Below are 24,937 nucleotides of genomic sequence, written 5' to 3' on the forward strand. Positions count from 1 at the left end.
TGTTTGCTAAGCTTGTTAGTTGATGTTGAATAATGCTTATATATTGTCTTAATCATCATAGGGTATGTAAAGCTCATACCCTTCTATAGATGTTATTGACCTTGTATATGTGTTTGTATTTTTTAAACATGCATCCCTCCTGCCATGCTTTTAATTCGAGGTTTTGATGCACTGTGTTGAATATTGTTGCTAGTATATGTCATGTTTGTTTTCGTTTCGTAATAATTCAGGCCCTTTGTCCAGAATATAGACGCACACGCACGCATATATATATATATATATATATATATATATATATATTATATATATATCTATATATATATATATATATATATATATATATTATATATATATATATATATATATATATATATATATATATATATATATATATGTATATATATATATATATATATATATTATATATATATATGTATATATACATATATATATATATATATACTATATATATATATATATATATATTTATATTATATTAATTATATATATATATATACAATCACACATATACATATATATATATTATATATATATATGTATATATATATATATATATATACACACACATATGCATGTACATATACTTATACATACACATGCGCATACATACATACATTCATACACACACACACACATATAATATACATACATACAAATCTTGCATGCAGATAAAGATGTTTATCAATATCCATTGGTAAATGTCATCGTGTGTGCATGCTTTGTACGTTATGCATTTCGTAAACATGCACGCTCCCTGCCTGCTATTAATTTGACCTTTGTTGCATTCTACAGGTGTGTGTCTTGCAACCTCTGCTGACCCGGATCATCCCACTCCCCGTGAGTTGTTGTTTTTTTCGTTTTATTTTATTATTATTTTTTTAAGTTATGAGGTTTTAGTCTATATTGTTTTTTTTTTATTTGTTTGTTTGTTTTTAATAACATTTTAGGTTTTGATTTGTTTTATTCATTTGATAGATTTCTTAATTTGCATTAATTTTTGGTATGTTTATTTAATTTCTTAGTTTTGTTTACATTTCGAATCATTAAAAGAAATACGTGTGATTTTTTATTAATTTGATGATAGCATGATTTCTCTCTTGTGAATGACGTCATTCTTGCTTGCTTGTTGCTTTTGTTCCCGATTAAGGCATGACGATTGCAGAATGATGCACACGGTTGCAATATGCATTACGTTATTGGATTTGGTCATTTCTTCCTTCTGCGAGGATGTGTTTTTGATGCAATAGTAGCTCGTTTCTTGTTCATGTTGGAAGTGCAAATGATGAGGGCCGACATGGCTATCACGTTATTTATATTTCTTTTCATTATCATTTTCTATGAGCTATCTTAATTAATTCAGCGTTTTTTTTTTGTTTTTTTTTATCTTTCTCTCTTTATTTGTTTGATCTTTTGTTTCTCATATATTTTTTTTTTTTATATGTTCCGTAGATTCTTTTTTTTCCAATGCCTTGTATTCTTTCTTTCGTTATTTTTTTCTCATACTCCTATTTTTTCTAATCATTTTTTGCTCTTTCTTAGGCTCTCCATGTTATTTTTTATATACTTTTTTTTCTCTTTCTCATCCCTTTTTCTTTCTAATGAAACGAAAAAAAATATTTTTAAAAAAATTCTCATACTGACTCATATCTAAGTCTTCCTCACATTGACTCACAATTAACCTTTCGTCAGTATGACTCACCTTCCTGTGTCGATGAACAATTCTATGGGTTTATTAGCTGTCACAAATACACCATACTCATGAGGGTTATGGTTTACCCTCATCGCGTGTGCACCATCACGGAGGGTCATGGAGATGTTTATGGTGAGATGTGACAGTGAAGTGGCCTGATGTGTTTGTTTTGATGGTGACACGATTTTTTAGTATTTCGTTTTATATAATATCGTATCTTTTTTTTTTTTTTTTTTTTTTTTTTTTTTTTGGTGGTGGCGGCAAAATTTTGGTATTTTCGTCATCGTTTTTCTTTTCTTTTTCTTTTTCCTTTTTTTTTTAGTTTGTGAAATCGGTGATTGGGCATCGTGGTGTGATACCTATTATTAGGTTGACGGGTTGATGTTGTTAGTGGCGACGGTGTGTCAAGAAAATGATGGTTTTGTATGTCAGTTTATTGGCCTGTTTTATGGGCGCGCGTGTGTGTGTTCTTTGTGTGTGTGTCTGTGTGTGTGTCTTTGTTTGTGTGTGTGTGTGTGTGTATGTGTGTGTTTGTGTGTGTGTCTGTGTCTGTTTGTTTGTATGTGTGTGTGTGTGTGTGTGTGTGTGTGTGTGTGTCTTTGTTTGTGTGTGTGTGTGTGCTCGTATGTATGCGTGTGTATGTGTACATATGTGTGTCCAGGCGGTTACTGAATACTCAAGTACACAGTAGGAACCATTGTCATGTTAAAGCGTCAGAGGTCGTTTAGTCCCCAACTCACGCCTCAGTACTTGCCGATACGTGGACACACATACGACAGAGAGAGAGAGAGAGAGAGAGAGAGAGAGAGAGAGAGAGAGAGAGAGAGAGAGAGAAAGGAAAAAAACACAGTTACATAAACCTGCTGCCATGAAAAGGAATTGTCCAGCGGTGGATCAAAACGCCGGGGAGATTCTGGCCGGAATAAACGAAACGGGTCTGAACGATCGCGCGACGTGGTCGTTTTGACGTGACTTTGTTTTGCGGTCTTTTTTTTTTTTTTTTTTTGTGGAGATGTTTTCGTGGTAGCGTCCAGTCCAATGACACACAGAAGCACACAGACACACACACACACGCACACACACACACACACACACACACACACACACACACACACACACACACAACATACACACATACAACATACCCACACGCCCGTCCATTCGCCATGTTCTTCCAAATGGCACAAGAAACTCCATATTCTCATGACAGGTTTCCGAATTAGCGGTTCGGTCTTACGTCACCTAATTATTCCCCGGCACGGCAGCGTTACTGACACGGAATTAAGGAAGCGATGAGCGGTGCCCGACGACTCGACGACTCGGCGACTCGACGACCTAGCTGCTGTTTCGCAAGCCTTGTTGTCGAGTTGAGACGGGGTCGTGGCAGGTCGTAATTTCGTGACGTCGAGAGGCAGACTTTTTTGTGTTTTGTTTCGTCGGCGGGATTGTGTGTGGTAACCTCTGTGGTTTTTTTTTTTTTTTTTTTTTTTTTTTTTTTTTTTTTTTTCGCCGACGTACATGTATGGACATCGTGTGTGTGTGTGTGTGTGTGTGTGTGTGTGTGTGTGTGTGTGTGTGTGTGTGTGTGTGTGTATGTATGTGTGTGTGTGTTTGTTTGTGTGTGCGTGAATGTGAGTGCTTACACATGCATGCCCGCCTACACAGAAACACACTTACGCAATCACACATGCTGTATATCCTTAGATGTATACAAAATGCATACATTACGGACGGATTGTTTACTTCGTCGACACACTAACTGTTGACACCACCTCCTCGCCGCGTCAAGAGTTACGCAAGCCTTCCTCTATCTCACCAAAACCACGCTATGGTGCGAGGTAGTGCGGGCGGCTCGACAGAAGAAAAGACAATAAAGATAAACCACATAAACCACCCATTGTGTGTATAGTGGATATAGTGGACATCCCATGCCGTTTTATCCATACGCTAGAGCCTTCTTGGGGCTATCCATCGTAGTGGCTTTAGGTGGCTTAGCTAGGTGACTGTTTCTCCACGAGCTGAGTTGAGTTGTGACCTTTGGGTGAGCTGGAGGCTAGGAGGGAGGTAGGAGGAACCACACGGCGGGACACGTCGAGGACTTTGGCCTTCAATGAAAGTGCGAAAACTCGTTCCAATATCGCTGCTTGGGGTTGTATAAACGAGTATTTTTCCCCCTCTGTATTTATTTTTCCTCGTCTCTATTATTATTTATTTTTTTTTCTATCGGAGGGATTAACGTTTCACAAAAATATCACATGATGTGTAAAGTTCATGGCGATTAAGTCCCGAGTCGACATAATTTTTTTTGTAACCTACCCCTTCCTTCCTTAACATAACCCTCCCTCCCTCCCCTCCCCCTCCCTCCCCCCCCTACCCTCCCTCCCTCTCTCCCTCCCCTCCCCTCCCTCCCCTTCCCTCCCCTCCCCTCCCCTTCCCCTTCCCCTTCCCCTCCTTCCCTCCCTCCCAAAGTTCAAAGGAATGAGATCCTCCGCGTCTCCTTTTGCATCCTTGTTCTGGCTCTTAGAGGGAAAAAAAAGAAAAAAAATATATTGACAAGAGATCGACATTCTCCGCATCCCTGCATAACCTGCTTCCCAGCCGGTGGACGAACGCGACTGGTTGTGGTTGGAGAGCGGATGTCTCGGTGGATTAGATTCGTTTGTGCTTGCGGGAGGAGGGAGAAGGAGGGAGGGATGGAGGGAGAGAGGGAAGGGGAGGGAGGGAGGGAAGGAGAGAGGGAGAGAGGGAGGGAATGGGAGGGAGGGAGAGGGGGAGGGAGGGAGGGAAATGGAGAGGGAGGGAGAGAGGAAAGGGGAGGGGGAAAGAGAAAGAGAGAGGGAGGGAGAGGGAGAGAAAGAGAGAGGGAGGGGAGAGGGAGGGAGACAGGGAGGAGAGAGAGAGAGAAACGGAGAAGAGAAAGAGAGAGAGAGAGAGAGAGAGAGAGAGAGAAAGAGAGAGAGAAGGAGTGGGTAGGGACAAAGAAGACAAAAAAAAAAAAAAGAAGAAAAAACAAAGTAAAAAAGGAGAGAGAGAGAGAGAGTAGAGAATTAGCAAACAAGCTTTATTTCTGGCATCATATTGCGAGCCCACACATAACAAGGACACAAGCCAGAGGACACATGACGTAGCCACCGACAATGACGTAAGTAATTTCGTTGTTATTATGTATCCCGCCAGGCCAAAGAGGGGATAGGGGGGTGGGGGGAGGGAGGGGGATGATACAAAGGGGGGAGGGGGGGTGGCTATAGCGATTAATCATACGATATACTGATAGGAAATGCCGGATCTCTTTATGTTTTTTTTTTCTGATGTGGCTTATCGGGTATGTGATGAAAATGCGTTTGCTTAGCGTGAGTCATGAGATTTTTTCATGCATTATTTCACAACGTTGACGATATTTTTAGCGTCGTCTCTAGCCTTGGTAGTTCTTGTAGATTAACGAGTGTTATTTTCTTCCACTCTGGGTAATTATAATTAGTTGATAGACTCGCTAATTAGGCATTCAGGCACGTAAGCGAAACAGTGCCACGTCGAGGTTTTGCATACACGCGGAAATACAAAAGCTGGTGGCAAACTAAACCGGATTTTGCCTTAGCTTGCACAAAATGCTTGCAACTTGCACGGCGCCGCAGTACTAAACCACCTACCACAGCACCATGTTGATAGAAATTAAATGTAAGATTTTTCATTGCCTAATTAACAACGTATAGTCATGGAAAGTCTTTAGTGATGAAATATGGAAAAATAGTACAAGGAATGTGTTATAACCGAGCTAAAAAAAAAAAAATTAACACCGGTGGTCCAAGTGTTGTGATTAGCTAAGTCAAGGTTGTGGGACATGCGTGTTAATTCGTGGTTCATGTTGCAAGTTTATTTTGGAGTTTTCTTTTGTTGCAGGAAGGGTTAGGGTAAGTTAGGGTTAGACAGGTAAGTTGGTGCGTTTGACGGGGTGTTTTCTTCCACTGTTGCAAGTTCTGTTTGATTTATTTGTTCTTCGGAAAGTGCTGTGGCCGTTTGCAAGTTCGTGTGTGTGTTGTGTATATGTGTACAGGTCTCTGTGTGTTTGTGTGTTTGTTGTGTGTATGTGTGTGTGTGTGTGTGTGTGTGTGTGTGTGTGTGTGTGTGTGTGTGTGTGTAGAATTACAATCGTACGCATAGTGAAATCGACTCATCGACGTGTGGCAGAATTATTACCCTGACTTTCGCCGACAGACGAAAGTTTATGCATGACGGTTTTTTGCATACACACACGCTCGTGCACATTCTCACATTTATATTAACACACATATACAAACACTCTCAATAGTCTCTCTCTCTCTCTCTCTCTCTCTCTCTCTCTCTCTCTCTCTCTCTCTCTCTCTCTCTCTCCCCCTCCCTCCCTCTCCCTCTCTCCCTCTTTCATTATCTCTCTTGCATTCTCTCTTTCTCTTTATAAAACACACACACACACACACACACACACACACACACACACACACACACACACACACACACACACACACGGGCGATGGTTGATAAAGCTAAGCAATGTAGGGCAGGTGTCTTACCGTAGGCGAGTTACTGTACATTTTCCACGCTTCACCTCCTCCTCCTCCTCCTCCTCCTCCACCTGCGGGGGTAGACGCTTCTGGTCCGCGGGGCTCCGGAGACGGGTGGGATGTCCTATTTCTTGTGTTAGTTGGGGTCTTCGTTTTATTGGTATTATTCTTTTATTATTGTTGTTGTTATTATTGTTATATTCTTATTTTCCTTCCTTTTTTTCTTCTTTTTTTCTTTCTCTCATCGTCTCCTCCTTTTTCTTCTTTTTCTTCTTTTTCTCATCGTCTCCTTTTTTCTTCTTCTTCTTCTTCGCCTTCTTCTTCTTCCTTTCCTCGTCTCATCTCCTCCTCCTTCCTTTTCTTATCCATCTTTTCCTCTTCCTCTTTCTCTTCCTTTCCTTCCTCCTCTCTCTTGTCACCATGACTATTGTCATTATTTTATTATCCTTCCTTCCCTCTTTCATCTCCTCCATTCCTTTTCTTCGTTCCTCACAATATCCAATCTTTTCCCACCCTTCCCCCTCCTCCTCCTCCTCCTCCTTTTCTTCCTCCTCCTCCTCTCCTTCTTCCTCATTCTTCTCTCCCTTTGAAGAATTTGGTAAGTTTGTTTTGTAAATATCCACGTACATTTTTGTTTACGTATTGCATTTACACTACATTTTGACATGCGCGTATTTCCGTAAATACACAGAAATACAAAGAAGCTATGTAGTTCACACGCTGAATACTCATAATACATACTCATGAACTCATGATACGTACCTATAACTGCGAATACCATCTGTCTCCATCTAAGTGCCTTTCAATGAGTATGATTTTACACGTTAATGAGGTGAGGAGGGGCTTGTCATGAGATGGGACTGTGACATGACGTTAGAACGGGGAAATGTGTGCGCGCGCGTTTTTTTTTTTTTTTTTTTTTTTTTTTTTTTTTTTTTTTTTTTTTTTTTTGGGGGGGGGGGGGCGTGTAATGTGTGTGTGCTAGGGAGAAAGTGCTGATGCTGCCTCCTCTGGTACGTTTGTGTATGTGTGTGTAGGGGGAGGTGGATGGGTGTGTGTGGGTGTGTGTGTGTGTGTTTGACAGGTAGAAAGAAAGAAGGGGAGAGGGAGAAAGAGGAAAGGAATGGAGAGGGAGAGAGAGGGGGGAGAAAGCGTGATTATAAGAGTAGAGAGAGAAAGGGGGCATATAAAAAAGGAGAGAGGGAGAGAGAGAGAGAGAGAGAGAGAGAGAGAGAGAGAGAGAGAGAGAGAGAGAGAGAAAGAGAGAGGCGGGAGGGAGGGAGGGAGAGCGCGCATTCCACACCAAGGTTTAAAAGGTCACACAAGATGTTAAGGGCAACGCCAGGTAGATACACCAGCCGTAGGTGTAAGGCTTCAGCAAGCAATCAAAAAACAATAAAAAACAAGAAAGCCCCACATCTTAGATTACTATCAATTCTTAGTTAGAAAATAGTTAGATAACACATACGAGCTGTTCAGGGATTATGCCGTGCCCTGGGCGCCGGGTCATGACCTAGAAACGTTTGAGGCACGGCGTGAGTGCCGAGGGGGAGGGGGGGGTAGTAGAGGGGAATGAGGGGAGGTGATTTTTTTTTCTTAGAGAGGGGGGGGGGGCAGGGAAAGAGGGGAAGGGCGGAAAGAGGAGGGTAAGAAAGCAGTCATCCAGAACATAACCCAAGGTCACTGTGATGAAATGGGCGTGATGGTCGGCCTTGTGTCCTGCTTATTGACTTTCACAATATCGCAGGTTGTCGATGATTGGCTATTTAGATCACGCTTTTTTCAGATATCGTGAGACATATTACCATTAGCCTCAAGTAATATCGTCGTTAGTTACAATTACGTTTGCTTGCTTCTTAAACGTTACTTTAAAATTTGGTAATTAGACGTTTATATGAATAGTTGTATTGGTCGCATGGAGAATGAGTTCCATGTATGGCTCTTAGATACGAGGGTGGACTAGTTTAAATGTGCAATTGATTAGAACCGTAATCTGCGTTCTTTAAGAGGACGAAACGTCATGCATGGCAGTTTTGCATACAGCATACGCTCATGCACACACACATCCAGACCAACAAGCGCACGTTTTCAAAATTGACTGTGCGTGTGCGTTATTGCTTGCCTCAACATTTATTGCATATGCAACAAAGGAGAAATATTTACCCCCACTTTGGGTAATGTATGCACACATATGTTACCACGGCGAAATGCGACCCCGTGGTTATACACTTTGTTGTTTCTGACTCTTGAAAACCTGTGAGCACGCGAACCGCCGAACCCACAGCAAAGAAAACGGGCAGCGTCTCTTCAAGAGGCCGGTCGGGTCGAGTAAACAGAAAATGGGAAGAGGTCCTCCCTCCCTCCCTCCCTACCTCCCTACCTCGACTTCGCCAGAGTATACCGTTGCGATCGCTCCAGGTTATAACGGGTCTCCTCCCCACCCCCTCCCCCTCCCCCACCCCTACCCCCACCCCCAATCTCTCCTGTGCCTCCCCGTCACCTCCAGCTCGTACCTGTCCTGGGTCGGCGCGAGGCCACGGTGGGGGGGGAGGGGGAGAGGGGGGAAGAGGGGGACGATGGCTCTCACGGGGCCGTCCGATTTCCGCCTCCTTCGTCTGCGTCTTATGATGTCTCAAGGGGGAAGGGAAGAGAATTGTCTATGTACACATGTGTCTATACATTTTTGCTGTTTTATTTATTTATCTATTATTTATTTATTCATTTATTTGCTTTTTAGAATTTGAGTTTTGAAGGTTCAGGAATGCTCACAAACGCAGCATATGCGTAGTCATAAGCTAGGTTTAGTATCATGTGGTAATGTGTTATGAGCCAAAATTGTTAGTCGTGGCCAAGTTTATCTTTTATTTTTAGGTCCAGGGGAGTGATACATGGGTGGAGAGTGTGTGCTTTGTTTGGGAAAAGAGTGTGTCTATGTTGGTTTTTTGTTATTGAAACCTGATATTTCAACACTGCATCTGTTCCGAAAGAAAAATATTTTGATCTTAGAACTTGCGCCATTCCTCTTGCTTGTCGGTTACAGTTCAGAAACATCAAAACACAAAGGGTGTGTTTACTACCTGGGTGTATTGTCAACATGTGATGGGTTTACACGCTGAATACACATCATTTTCTGGCAAGATAGATAGCTTTTGTAAGGCCTGAGCTCTCGCAACAAAACACTCATTTTCTCGTACTTGATGTAAAGTCTTACAATCATGCAAGATGTTTTCAAATGCCATTAATGTTTTGATGTTTGTTTGTTTTTTAATTAGAAAAAAAAACATGACTAGATATTAAACTTGCGTCAAAGTCTCGTAGACAAATATAATACAATTACATACAAAACGATTATGAACTTTTCAACTGATTTCATCCATGAACCATGAATGAACGCGTGTCGTAGATACACCTTACCCGACACCAAACTCCTTCTTAGACCCCATGACATGTTCATAAGCGACAAACGAAGAAGAACCCGTGACAGTGACTCCAAAACCTGCCCCTTGTGCGACACGACCTAGCTAGCGGAGGATGCGTAACCTCGAAACAACACCTGCTAATTCAGCGCTAGGGAACACAGCTCTGACAATGCATGTAAAACGGGGAAACAATAGAGTTTATTGTTCTAGTACAGCGAACAGTAAGTCACTAGATCCGGTGTGTGTGTGTGTGTGTATGTGTGTGCGTGCGTGCGTTTTTCGCGGTCTTTTTGTAACCAGGGATTATTACTTCTGCGTCGCCATGTTTGTTTGTTTTTTTTGCGCATGTCGAGTCGCGTGTGTTTTACCGGGAAGATGAAGATGACGTCACGCGTATCATTGTCCAGATTTAGGTGAGGTTAATCCGTTTCTTCTTATATTGCAGTATATCTGGGTGATTCAGAATGTGTGTTTTACATACTTATAACTGGAAATTGAATACATATTGATTTAGACTTGCATATCATTTACCAACAATAATTACAGTTTGTCTCAGAGGATATGTCTATTTGTATCACTACTCCTGCTATGGTCTGATGCAGCTGATAATTTATCTCCAAGGTGTATGACTCCTAAGACACATATTACCGGGAAGGCTGAACATAGGCTGAATGAATGCTAGTATTACGCAATGATCAACAGTAAACACGCCATTCGCCACTGTACTCTGACCTGGAAATAAGAACGCGTTGGTCTGTCTTCCGATGGCGGACCGTAAATCTTTCAAAAATACGTTAAGTTAATCTGCGTCCTTTGTCGAGACTCTGCTGTAGCACACGGAATCCCTCTGGCCGGAAGTGACGTCACGGTAATTTAAGGCTCCTTGGTGATGAATCACCGATGACTACACGTGGCCAAAAGTAATCAACGCGGGTCTTCATACTCTTGACTAGGATTAGTTGAGGAAATTTCGCTCGCGGGGAAACACACAGGCTCCGATTAAGAGCATGGCGCGTGGTTAGTAGATCACAAAAGAAATATATATACATATATATTTACATGCATGTACTGTGTAATGTCTTAGTTCATGGTATGCATGCGTTTGTGATGCGTTTCCTTGGTTTGTGATGAAGGCCGTGTGAATTAGTGCAATAGAAGCACAGTGCTGCATCTCTCTAGAAACTACGTGATCCTATGTGAGTGAATTATGAAAGCAAGATATTAAACGGTGCATCTCCTATTATCACGACAGTCATGCAATCATGCAACTAATTTTGCGTGTCCATGCTATACACACGCGCCTCAGACAATGACACCTGGAAACACATTCAATCGAAGTTGAAGTCCAAACATCGTAAAATGTCCCATTATTGCGTTACCTCTAATGGCTATATCGCCTAGCATCTCTCACGACAATATTGCAAGTTGCAACCGCCAGTACTTGTTCATGGGAAGGAGATCCATGGTATGTCATGATAGCGTGTGTATCGATGTGGGAGTTTTGGTCGGCATCGTGTGATAGTTGTTAGGATAGCTGGTACGCTGTAATTGTGGTGGTTGGTGGTGCCACTGTTGTTAAGTGTGTTGTTATTGCTATTATTGTTGTTAGGGTTGTCGTTGTTATTGTGTTATCTTTATTGTTTTTGTTTTTTTTTTTGTTACTATTGTCATTGTTGTCATTGATGTTTTTGTTGATATTGTCAATATGGTTTACACTACTGCTGTTCCTGCTACTACTACTACTACTACTACTACTACTACTACTACTACTACTACTACTACTACTATTACTATTGCCACTACTACTACTGCTGTGACCAATACCAACAGTTTTCGTAATAGTGTCATTATTATCATTGTCATTATTTTTGTTATTTTTTCATTATCATTATCATATTAATTTTATCATTATCATTATTATTACTATTGTTATCGTCATCATGGCATCCTTTAGTCGAAAATCACAACCTAAAAAGCACACTACCGAATCAGAAAGTACCATCCTCGGCTTCAAAGTACTTCATAAGATTTGACGCTAATGACCGTTATTTCTAATCTCTCATTGTTATACAGATAAGCAGCTTTTGTCATCTGGCCACCTGCTGCATTTCTTGTTTCATATTTTGTTTCATTTCTTTTAGGCTGTGAATTACTTCTTTCTTTCATATAGTTATTTAGCGATAGGCCTATGGAAAGATTGAGTTCGAAAATTTTCGCGCCAAAAAAAGGAAAAAAAGGAAAGTTATTTGCACAGCGTTTGGTAAAACCACGCTTAGCTTAGGATTATCGTCCAAGTGATTAGGCGATTACACGATTACGTGTCCTGATAAGCGATGATAAAATACGCCAGCAAACATACTTGCAAAAAAGATATATATATATATAGATTTTCTACGTTATTCCCATGGCGAAATAGGTTAGCTTCTCAGGCCTGGAACGAGGTAGGTTAGGTTAGGTTAGGTCAGGCGAATGCTATTTGCCTAATGGCTATATGTCGATAATCTTCTCGTATCTTCTATATGACTGATATGTCAACATCTGCTTTTTGGTTATCGCAGACAGATAAGAAGTGGGTGGTATACCGTGCCCCCCTCCCCCCCTCGCGTATATATGTACTTTGAGTCAGCGTGTGCATTCGGCAGAGAAGAGTTCGATATACACGAGTGAATTTTCTGGATTCGTTGCAGTGTTGTTGCATGTTGATGTGACCTTGCTCTTGCCTGTGCGTGTGCTGTGCGAAAATATGTTCTTATTGCTGTTGGGAAAATCTAACATCGCCGCCGTTATTAAGTGCCAGGAAGGAAGAGAGGAGTGCCAACGGCGTGGTTTGGTGGATGTTGAACAGAAAGTGCTGGAAATTAAGCGATTTTTTTGAGGGACGTGAAAGGATGGGATGAAATATCTTTGGGGGAGAATATATGACTGATGTATTAGAATAAGATTATGTGGGGATGATTGGTTTTATCTTTCATGGCTATTATAGATGTATATGATGATAAAAAAAATGGCCGTGAGAATCTATATTCACACTAACATTTACGCTCAAAACTAATTCGTTGAAGATGCTTAATTTTCCCTCAACATACAAAGTTAAAGTTTTAATTGCAACCTAGATAATAAAAGTGTTAATTCGATGGTTCAACAATACTCTAATCTTCACACCTGAAGCCATCTTGTACTGAAATAGAGAGAGGTCCTTTTTTTTTACCAGACTATAAGCTGCGTCACGAGAGGTGTCCCGAGGGAAGGAAGGTAGAGGTCGTGACCTTTTTTTTCACGTCGAGTCTTTGGGAATTCCCCGTTGTTGTTTTTTTTTAACTTAATTGATCGAGTAATTATATTAAGAAATCGAGAGGTTATCATAGAGTCCGCGTGTTATATAAGCCTAGATTAGGTTAGCATATGTTCCGTTTGATACGCGTGGGAACCGGTGGGAAATTATATATATTTATCATATATATTTTTTTTCTTTGATTGGTGTGATAGATCGAGCATTTATTTAATTGCCATACTGAAGAGGAAGGAGTTACAGTGGTTACATAAGAGGATATGTTTGATGGCTTCATAAATTCCTGATATGTTAGTGTACTGATAAAACTGTTGCAATTACGAAGTTGACATCACTCTGTTGAAATGCTGATAACAGTGTTGTGAAGCTGATGTCATCACTCGTGGAAGGTAGAAGATGCCAAACCATATGGCGTGTTTGTGAGACGTGCTAGTGCGCACTTCGAAAAGCAGAAGTGATAAAGACTGTGTTTAACTATTTTATATATATATATATATATATGCTTCGGAGACACATCGAAAACCACGACAAAAATGCCTGGTGAGTCGGGAGAAGTAAGAACACCATCCCCCACCACCACCTGTCCCCCATCACCCCAACTACCAACATCCCTATATACCTCCCCCTCCTCCACCCCTCCCCCTCCCTTCCACTACCTCCCCCCTCCTTCACCCCTCCCCCTCCCTTCCCCAAAACCATCCCTACTCCCCTACCTCCCCCCTAACCACCCCCTTCGCCTCCCTCCCCCCAAAACCATCCCTACTCCCTTACCTCCCCCCTAACCTCCTCCCTCCCCCTCCTCCACCCTCCCCCTCCCTTCCCCCCAACACCATCCCTACTTCCCTACCCACCTACCCCCACCCATCCCCTCCCCCCGTGCATGACCATCCGTGCGTTGCTTTTGTCTCAGTGATTCATGCAGGATCTGCGTTCTCCAGAACCTGTGATTGGAGGTTGGATGTTATAGTTATGAGTTGACGTACGGCATCCAAGATGGCGGTGACCTGGTGACCTTTCTCTTCCATGTTGTTGTAGTACCACATATGTTGACATGTGAAATATGAGGAAGAGTTGATTTTGTTGAGCTAGAAGGCCTTTTATTTTACTTTGAGGTACTTGTAATGTTTTTTTTAATATTTGCATCGTTATCGTCATCAAAGAGAGAAATCATGCTGTTATTTTTGTTATTATTATTTGTTGTTATTGTTGTTATCATGATTGCCATCATTGTTGTTGATGTTAATGTTATTATTGTTATCATTATTGTTATCATTATTATTATTATTGTTATTGTTTTTATTATTCTATGTTATTGCACATTGTTTTACTTTAAATAGCACATACCCTTCAGGAGAGAGAGAGAGAGCAAGAGAACAAGAGACCAAAATAAAAATCTCCCCCCCCCCACCCACCCAAACACACACCCAAACACCCACACACCCAAACAACCTACGCACCAAAAACACACACCCATCGCAGACACGAGCCGCCCCCTTATCTCTCTCTCTCTCACTTTCCCGCATAACTAACTCGCAAATCTTATCGGCAGGTGAGGTGGAATACTTCAGCATCCTCGACAACAAGGTAGCCACCAAGACCTACTGGGAGAACCGCATGTTGGCCACCATGGATGACGGAGGCTGGGAGAGTGTTGCCAACGTGCGTTTCCAGGTTCCTGGTGTCACGTCTGTTGTCCAGGTAAGAGGAGGGGAAGGAGGGAAGGAAGGGAGAGGGGGAGGAGGTGGGAGGGGGTGAAAGGGGAGAGAGGGAAGGAGGGGGGGAGATGGGAGGGATGTAGGGGGTGAAAGGGGAGAGGGGGGAGGTGGGATGGATGGGGTGAAAGGGGATGGGGGGGAAGGTGGAAGGGAGGGTGTGAAAGGGGAGAGAGGGAAGGAGGGGGGGAGGTGGGAGGGATGTAGGGGGTGAAAGAGGAGAGGGGGAAAGAGGGGAGGGAGGGGGTGAAAGGGGAGAGATGGGAGGGAGGGTGTGTCAAGGGGGAGGGAAAAGCGGGGGGGAGAAGATGAGAGAATGAGAACAAAGGTGGGAGGAGAAATGTGTAAATGAGGAGGAAAAGAGAGGAAGAAGGGAATGGGGAGGAAGGGTGAGAAAAAGAGTGTGTAAAAGGGAAGAGAGAGAATTATGGGAGTGAGCGTGAACTATGAGAAAAATAACAATAAAAACACTAAAAGTTAGGGCAAGTTAGGACTGAAAAAGTATGTCAGACGATCGCACTTAGAGTGATATTTTAATTAAGGATTATGATAACTGTAAAGGGTCTCCAGAGAGGGTGAGTTTTGAGAGAGAGAAATAAGAGTGAACACAAAAATAAGCATGACTCTAAGGGTTGAAATAATCAAGACAAAAAAATGGTAAGTGTGAAAAGAAGACTGGGAGACGAAGGATAAGGAAAAAAATACAGGGATGAAGGGGAGATTTCAGAGGGGGACTTAATGGTTAATGAGGGTTAGTGTGAGTGACAAGGATGTTCTCATCCTTGTAACTCACACTAACCCTCATTGGTTGAGGGTTGGTGTGAGTGACAGGGATGAGAACGAGGTTGAGACATCCGCGGGGAAGAGAGTGTTAGAGAAATGTGTGTTTGTGTGTGTTTGTGTGTGTGTGTGTGTGTGTGTGTGTGTGTGTGTGTGTGTGTGTGTGTGTGTAAGATAAACAGATATAGTCTCTCCGGAGGTCATCTTGTCTGGATCTATCTGTGCGAATATTGACGCTGGGGTTTAGTATGAAAGCAAGTGTGTGAATAGACCAGTCTTTTTTAGACGAGCGACTGAATTTACTTGTTCGAATGGTGATGCTGGGGTTTAGTATGAAAACCAAGTATGAAAACAGACGAGTGTTGATTCCATTTGTCCTTGAGGTGACCGAGGAGCGAGTCAGTTAAAAGAAGTATCATGATATACCACTTGAAGTGCATAAGATACGTGGAAATTATAAGAAAAAAATACTATAGTTGTTGATGAGGGCTTCTCTTACCTTAGATAAGAACCACTACGACGTTGCATAGTTCTGCAAGGTCATGTATCCTCACTTGTCAAGAGTAATATGCAACAGCTTAATCGGTGGAGAGTCTAGCGTGGATAATTACACCCTCCCCCACCCCACCCCACCCAATCATGATAAATCAGAGTTTGATTGCCTATGTCACTCGTCCGAGAGAAAAAAATAAAAATAAAATGCCATGTAGTATGTGTTGTTGCCATATGCAAATGTCTAAGGGTTACTTGTGTTGATTTATTATTATTATTGTTTTCAATTCCTCTACTTATCTTTTCCTTATCAGGAAGAAGGGGAATCATGTGTCACTCACGAATTAAGGAATTGGAATGATAATCTAATCATTATTCTCCCTTCAGGATATGAAATCTGGACGTCTAATAAATTCCGTAGTTTGATTTTTATTCATATCTCCCTCTCCTTCTCACCCCCCCTCCCCCCGTCAGGAGATAAAATAATCACACTATCTGGGTGTCCAACAGGTTCAGTATTGCATTAGTATTCAGTCTCTTATTATTCCCCCTTCAGCTGGGAGGAAAAGTCAGGACGTCCGAGAACCTTATTATTTCCCCTTTTTATTCATGTCTCCTTTTCCCCGCCAGGAGGAGGAGTCCCCCCGCACCGTGACGCCGCCCCTGGAGTTCATCCCCGCCCCCCCGCCGCAGTTCGACAACTCCCCCGCAGAGTCGGAGGAGTCCAACCCGCCGTCCCTGGAGGCTCCGGCCAAGCTCAAGGGCGCCCCGGAGAAGGAAGAGCAGGAGGAGGAGGAGGAGCGCCCCGCCAAGCAGTACGTCTACGGCGTCTCCGAGACGGGCCCGAAGGTGAGGACGTTTTTTTTATCTTCTTCTCCTTCTTCTTCTTCCTCTTCTTCTTTTTCTTCTTCTTCTTTTAAGTATTGTGGCGATGTCGTGGATCCTCTCCCTCCCTCCCTCCCTCCCTCCCTCCCTCCCTTGGTGGATGTTGTGGGAGATTATGTAGTTTTTGTATTTGTGTAAGAGTGCCTTTGTCAAGGGTCATATTTTGCTGGTGCTGATTTATGTTTAAGAGATGCTAGAATATTGTAGAATTGTTGCAAGTATCATTTTGCCTCAACTTTGGTAAGTTAGGAATATATTGAATTGGAAACCCGCACCTAACGTCAAACACTACTTGATAAAGGCATCTTTTGACAGAAAAGGAATATAGATAGATAGTAACCTCATATAGATATGTCCTGAAAAGGATTAGGAGAAAGTTCACGTTTACCACAAACAAAAATCAGCGAAACTGTATAAAAAGGAAATAATCTGAATATAAAGTAAATAAATATAGATATACAACTTCATATAGATATAATGTGAAAAAAAGGGAAAATACACGTTTAAGGCAGGCACAAATCATTAAAACTTTGCATAGAAAGGACATGATCGCAATGCCATAACCTCCGTTGTGTCTTGCGCCCCCGATCTAACCCCCACCCCTTCTCCCCCTCCCTCCCCGCAGAACCTCCGCCCGGCCCGCATCGTGGAGACGGTGGCGAAGAGGCCCCCGACGCAGGAGAACGTGATCGAGGCCGAGATCCGCGCCCAGCAGCAGAAGGAAGAGGACCTGCGGCGCGAGGGTTGCATCAAGAACGGGGTGGTGCGCGAGAAGGGCGCCTCCTCCCCCGCCAGCCACGACTCCGACGAGGGCTTCGTGGACCGCCTGGCCGAGGACGTCACCACCACGCCCACTAACGGCTTCACCCACACCCTCCCCGGCAACGATGGCGAGCCGGTGATCTACGACGCCGTCAGTCCGCCCCCGGAGTACTTCGGCAGCAGGTACGTGCCCGCCCCTGGAGCGACGCGAAGGGGCTTGCTTATCACTCTTTTATAAGGGCTTGTAGTGTTGATTAAGGGGTCTCATTGCTGTGCTTGTGTGTTTGTGTTATGTGTGTTAAAGATATATTTCTTGATACATTGTTTTTTTTCCTTGGATAGGTGTTAAATCTATACTGAGTTCGAGTCTTGTGTATGTGTTAAATCTATACTGAGTTCGAGTTTTGGGTATGTGTTAAATCTATACTGAGTTCGAGTATTGGGTATGTGTTAAAGATAGATTAAACTTAAATCTTGGATATGTGTTAAAGATAGATTCTTGGGTATGTGTTTGGTGTATATATATCCAATATGTTGAAAAGTTACGAGATGAAGTGTGACCTAACACAACGTCCTTTCCCCCCAGCACGCCCACGCCCTCAAACACAACAGAGACCAAGATCGCCCTCGAGATCCGCGAACTGAGGGAACGCGAGGACGAGCTCAGAAGGATGCGCGACATGTCCACCTCGAGGGAGAACTTCCTCGACGACGACGAAGTGCGCAGCTCGGCCTCCAGGGACCAACTCCTCGAGGACCACCTGACCTCCCTCACGACCACTACTGACGAAGGGAACTTTTCCGAGTGCGGCGACCCGGCCTCCTCCGAGGACAAGAGCAGCGACGGATCCAACAGGTGAGGAGGGCGAAGAGGGACTTGGGGTGGAAGGGGAGAAGAGGGGGGGGGAGGGAAGAGGTAGAGGAAGGGAAACGGAACGGAAAGAGAGAGGTAGATAGAGGAGGAAGAAAAATCGGTCGAGAATATTTTAGAATGGGGTAGAAAGAGAAGAGAAGATTGGAGGATGAAAATAGGAAGGGGAATCTATAAGAATGGGATAGAAAGAGAAAAGAAGATTGAAGGATGAAAATAGGCAGGGAAATCTATAAGAATGGGATAGAAAGAGGAAAGAAGATTGAAGGATGAAAATAGGCAGGGAAATCTATAAGAATGGGGTAGAAAGAGAAGAGAAGATTGAAGGATGAAAATAGGAAGGGAAATTTATAAGAATGGGATAGAAAGAGAAGAGAAGATTGAAGGATGAAAATAAGAAGGGAAATCTATAAGAATGGGGTAGAAAGAGAAGAGAAGATTGAAGGATGAAAATAAGAAGGGAAATCTATAAGAATGGGGTAGAAAGAGAAGAGAAGATTGGAGGATGAAAATAGGAAGGGAAATCTATAAGAATGGGATAGAAAGAGAAAAGAAGATTGGAGGATGAAAATAGGAAGGGAAATCTATAAGAATGGGATAGAAAGAGAAAAGAAGATTGGAGGATGAAAATAGGAAGGGAAATCTATAAGAATGGGTTAGAAAGAGGGGAAAATACTAAAACGGGGGTGTAAAGTTGTGGGATAGAGATAGAGGAAGAAAAAATGATAAACGAAAATATATAGCATAGAATAACAAATGAAGAAAAATGAAAATAATGTAGGAAGTGGCAGAAAAGAGAAAACATAATATTAAGTACCATTAACCAAAGAGAAAGGAGGAATGAACACCAGAAAAAAATATTACAACGTTTTCCTTTACAACCATACAAACTTTGGCAACCAGTAGATAAAACCACTCTTCGATTTTATTTATTAAACGTTCAAAACACACACGCTATCGAGTAAGAAAAAATAAATTCTTCAAAATATTAACATAAAGATTCCTCATGAAAAATAACTGTCAACGTCCTCCATTTAAATGCCGAATTAAAGATATCTTTTCTCCTCCACTCGAATGGTTAATAGGCTTCCAAAGATTGGTGTTTGCGTCTTGGTCAGTGTGGTAGCTTCTGTTACGACTGGAAGTGGGTATAGCGGGCGTTGTTGCTTGTATGCGCGGTTGTTAGTTTTTCTCTCTTTTTTTTCATTTTATTCTCTTTCTGTCTCTTCCAATTTCTCTCTCTTTCTTTCTCTTTCTCTCTCTCACTCTATCTCTCTCTCACTCTATCTCTCTCTCTCTCTCTCTCTCTCTCTCTCTCTCTCTCTCTCTCTCTCTCTCTCTCTCTCTCTCTCTCTCTCTCTCTCTCTCTCTCTCTCTCTCTCTCTCTCTCGCACGCGCACACTAATAATAAGCTGAGAGAGAGAGAGAGAGAGAACGTGAGTGTTCTTTAACGTTTTCTGTTTTCTGGACGTACTGAACGGAAAAGATATAACGTGTAATGGTGACTTACGTCTTTGGAGGCTGTAGTTGGTGGTAATGTCAAAGTGATCTAGTGAAAATTGTTTCGAAATTGCTCGCGTTTTGTCGGTGTTTTTGGTGGACCATTGAGGTCTTTTTAGATTTGGAGTTACTCGGGATGTTCGTCTAGAAGAAGAGAAAAAGGCGTGTTGTCATTATTTGCTAAAAATGTGAGCATATTTCGTATGTGTGCTTCTGTGTAAATTTCACATCTCAAATAATCCGTGGAAGTATATTAGTATATATAAAGATATCATAATCAGAGTTGGCAGTTTAACTAATTACAGTTTCTATATCCTTTTGTAAGTTCGAACGTCTGTCTAAGATTTATATTCATAAATGTATCTCCTAACGATTGATACCAATTTCTCAAACAGATTACTCTATAGCATGATGATAATTTCATTACCATTGAAAATCTGATATTTTGCCTCCATGTCATTAAAGCTCAGAAGGAAAACCGGCAACCACTCTAGCGAATCAGAATTTTAAAAACTAAAAAAAAAAAACTAAAAAAAAACTACTATATATATATATATATATATATATATATATATATATATATATATATATAGATAGATAGATAGATAGATAGATAGATAGATAGATAGATAGACTCAACAAAACTCCTTTGTGTCGTAAGAGAAACCACACCACACGAGGTGCTGCTAAACGGTCGTTACCTCGAATGACCGTAATAACAACACCTGGTGAGATTCTTCGGCCATTATAGATTTGGTGTAACTTCAAACAAACACTTTCGGTTAAGAGAACGGTTTCAAAAGTGAGGTTTTAGATTGAGAGATATTTCTAGAGTGAGAACAGAACAGATGTTTGTGTATTGTGTAAGATTATTGATGGATACGATTTGAGTTTAGAGGAAGTGATGCTTGATATAGAGATCCCCCCTTTTTTATATATTTTTGAGTAGTTATTAATAGACATTTTATAAAGGATCAAACAAGAATTTATATTGTCTTTGGACACCCCAGAGTAAACAAATACAAGCTCGGTATGAAAACAGACCCAATATGTTAACGACCACAAGAGATTTCGAACAACCACGTTCTTTTTTCTTTATTTAGCTTCTCACGTCCCATTTGAACAAATCTTTTAGCTTTTCGAGTCCCATTTTAACAAATCTTTGAGCTTTTCACGTCCCATTTGAACAGATCGTCATAATAGTCACACCACCTTGAAGGATACCCAGCCTAACACGCCCTTCTTCTTTTGCCTTCCCTCTCTCCAGCCGCATCATGTCCCCGGAGCTCATGCATCCAGGGACACACTTGGACTTCGGCCGCAGGAAGGTCACCGTTAAGCCCTTCGAGGACGAGGAGGAGGATCAGCCAGTCTACACAAGGTAATGTCCCTGAGTGGTTTTGTGTTTGTATGTTTGTTTGTGTTTGTAGGTGAGGCGTTTGTAGGTGTCTGTTAGGGGGCGGGTGAGGGGAAGAATTTTTTTTTTGGGGGGGCGTTTGTTTAGGAGAGGGAAGGAGGAGGAGGAGGAGGAGGAGGATGTGGAAGAGTAGAAGGAATTCGATGGAAGAAGAAGAGCTGGAGGGATGGAAAGTGGAGGACGTCAGATGCAGAAGTAGGAAAAGTGGTGAAGGAAGGACACTTAACTTTTTGTTTGTTTGATTTTGTCCGTTCTTTATTTAAACATTACTTTTTCGTACGGAAAGTTTTTTTTTTCTTTTTCTTTTATAAAAGTTTCTATGCTGTTGTTGTTGTGGCTCCCCTCCCCCCTTTTTTTTCGTTTTAATGATCAGCTGGGCGAAATCAGCTGACGACGACGGGTCGAGCAAAACAGGTAATTTACACTCCAGTTTGCTTTCATTAGCATCTCACGGAAGCTTAAGAAATCTCGTACACAAGGAAGCAGCTGTTGATCTCGCCGTCACGATGTGATGATCTGATTTATATTTTGTATACGTTAATTTTAAGGAAGTTTTATTGCGACACGGCTTCATTAAAGGTTAGTGGAGCGGAGGAGGCCAGGTGGAGGACAGTTGTGGGGATGCGACCTTTGGTATTTTCAGAGTTAATTTTCACTTAAATTGTCCAGAGATCCGATTCATCCCTCGGCGAATAAAGGTAAATGCATAATTAAAGCGAACAAGTTTTGTTTTTTTGCCTTCGGGGAGGGGGTAGGGGAGGGGGGAAGTGTGTATGTTTCAATGGAAATGCCAGTCACTTCGGTTGTAAATATATTTTTTATGATATATTTTTTAAAGAATTATCAGACAATATAAAAGTTTTTTTTATTTGACGTATCATTCACTGTTGTCGCGCCATCCCGATTTAAATATAAATTTGTAAGAACATAATCAGAGCAGTTTTATTTTATTTTTATTTTTATTTATTTTTTCCCCTCGGCTGAATGACCTATGACCACTACACGTGATATTAACAATGCCGTCGAGGGCGTGGCGATCTTTCAAAAGGTGGGTGGGGAGAGGGCGGGGAGAGGGGGAGAGGAGGACGATAGGGGAGAGGGATGGAGGGAGGAAGAGAGAGGATAGGAGGAGAGGGTAGGGGAGAGGGAGGGGAGGACGATAAGGGAGAGGTAGGGGAGAGGGGGAGGGTAGGGGAGAGGAGGAGGATAGGGGAGAGGGAGGGAGGAAGAGAGAGGAGAGGGGGAGGGTAGGGGAGAGGGAGGGAGGAAGAGAGAGGAGAAGGGGGAGGGTAGGGGGAGAGGAGGCGGAGCAATGGGCGGGGATGAGGACAAACGAGCGACAGGGCCCAGGGCATGTCTGTCTGTCGGCGCGGAAGGCCCAGTCGCGTCATTTTTGCCTCGGGAGTTTCACCGCCACCACCACCACCATGTTCCTCGAGGACTTGGTCACGTCGTCGCCGTCGCCCATTTTCGCCGAGGACAGTGACGCGGGCGGTCTGTGCTTCGAGAGTCTCGACTGTTGCTCGGATGACCCGTGGTGAGTGCGAACGGGAGGGCGTCGTGTGGCAGAGCTCGTGTTTTTGTTTTTTGTTTCGTTTCGCTTGTATTGTTTCTGATCGTCTTCTCTCTCTCTCTCTCTCTCTTTCTATTTCTCTTTATCTCTCTCTCTCTCTCTCTCTCCCTCTCCCACTCCCTCTCTTTCTCCCTCTCCCTCTCTCCCTTCCACTAGTTTTTCAGTGATTTTTATATTCATTTTTAACTCTCAATCTTTTTAAAAGTTCGTTTGGATACATCAATTTATCGTTATTTTTATACGTATATATATATTTTTAGTTCCATCTTGTTTCTCTCGTCTTATATTCTTTTTATTTTTATTTATCATCATCGTCCACATCTTGATCAACATCATCTTCTTGATGAAAGTGCTCCCTTGTTGATGATTAGTTTGTTTGTTTATTTTTAGGTTGTGGTTGATCGAGACCACGCGTCGTTAGTCTTTGAGATTGGGTTTATAATCAGCTGGTATTTTTAGGTGAACGAGTGAGAGTGAGAGTGTGGTGTCCTTGTACCGTGCAAGATCACTTATTTTGTATTTAGACTAATGTGGTTTTGAAATTCATTTGGTGGTGGCTAATTTTTATAGGTATTTTTCATTCAAATTTCTCTATGATAAGTGGGGGATCTCTCTCTCTCTCTCTCTCTCTCTCTCTCTCTCTCTCTCTCTCTCTTTATGTATATATATATATATATATATATATATATATATATATATATATATATATATATATACATATATATGTATGTATGTGTGTGTGTGTGTATAATTATTTATTTATTTATTTATTTATTTATCGGGGCCGTTTGTGACAATTGTGAGTATTGCGACACGTGGAATTGTTTAGAAGCGCTGAAAAGGTTAACAGGCACATGCACTCACGCACACAACATTCGTTCCTCAGACAAACACTCGCTCTCTTTTCCTCCTTCCTTCTCTCTCCCTCTTTTCCCACTTCTCTCTCTCTCTCTCTCTCTCTCTCTCTCTCTCTCTCTTTCTCTTCTTTCCTCCCTCTCCCTCTTCTCCTCCCCTCTCTCTTTCTCTTCTTTCCTCCCTCTCCCCTCTCTCTTTCTCTTCTTCCCTCCCTCTTCTCCTCCCCTCTCTCTCTCCCTATCTACATATCTATCTACCAACCGATCTATCTCCCTCTTTCCCTCCCTCTCTCCACACCCACACCCATCCACTCCCACCCACACCCACCCACTCCCTCTCTCACGGAAGTATCCAAGAATGGGGACAGGTCGCCAGCGTTCTCCTTGCCCCGGTGTGACCTGGTCTTGAATGTTCTCCCGCGGCCTTGGTTGCGCCTCCTATCACGGGGCCGGGATGTGCAAGATGCATGCGAGGTTGACTGTTGGTCTGGCGAGATGTCTTCCTCTATTTGGCTTGAGTTTTTTTTTTTTTTTTTTTTTTATGTGTTTTGGTTGTTTTTTTTATCGTTCGTTGTTCTGGATTATTTTATGTTCATTTGTATTATTATTATTATATTTTTTTTAATTGTGGTCTCTTTTCTCTGGCTCTTTCTTTCTCGATCTCTCTTTCTTCTCTTATCTTATTTTATATATCTATCTATATCTGTTTCTACCCCCTATCTCTCTCTATCTGTCTATCTATCTATCTCTTTATTTCTCATCTATCGATTTATCTATCTTTATCCCTCCTTCCACCTCCTTCCACCTCACCCCCGCCCCTCTTTATCTCTCCATCTTTCTTTCTTTCTTTCTTTATCCCTCTATCCACTTCCCCTTCTTTCTTTATCCCTCCATCCACCTCCCCCCCTCTCCCCCTAACCCCCCCTCCCCCTGTTCCTCTCTCGGATCCAGACACCCAGATTGAAATAGCTTGTGGCTTTAGATGATCAATCCCCCGGCCACTATGTTTTCATTCTGTCTGGGCGCGCGCGTGCTGTTGCCCTTATATGGCTTTTTGGGTCGGGCGTGAGGTGCAAAAACACTCGACTCTCTCAGGTAAGAGGCAGGAGATAAGACTTGCCTCTTTTTAGGAGA

General features: G+C 42.3%; 1 protein-coding gene across 5 annotated transcripts in view; it reads left to right on the forward strand.

Moving 5' to 3' along the window:
- Positions 1-24,937, forward strand: part of LOC122245981 (uncharacterized) — a 269,082-nt gene that overhangs the window by 227,949 nt on the left and 16,196 nt on the right. For 4 of the 5 annotated variants that reach the window (XM_043004191.2, XM_043004192.2, XM_043004189.2 and 1 more), the window contains exons 3-8: positions 814-858; positions 14,507-14,655; positions 16,572-16,790; positions 17,452-17,771; positions 18,175-18,444; positions 21,227-21,340. In XM_043004191.2, the coding sequence (XP_042860125.2) occupies positions 814-858; positions 14,507-14,655; positions 16,572-16,790; positions 17,452-17,771; positions 18,175-18,444; positions 21,227-21,340 (1,117 nt within the window). The remainder of the gene's footprint in view (positions 1-813; positions 859-14,506; positions 14,656-16,571; positions 16,791-17,451; positions 17,772-18,174; positions 18,445-21,226; positions 21,341-24,937) is intronic. The other variant, XM_043004193.2, reaches the window with a different exon arrangement.

Source organism: Penaeus japonicus, unplaced genomic scaffold (genome assembly GCF_977035675.1).
Source record: "Penaeus japonicus unplaced genomic scaffold, GWHDUDI00000001_assembly GWHDUDI00000031, whole genome shotgun sequence".
In the NCBI taxonomy this organism is placed as follows: domain Eukaryota; kingdom Metazoa; phylum Arthropoda; class Malacostraca; order Decapoda; family Penaeidae; genus Penaeus; species Penaeus japonicus.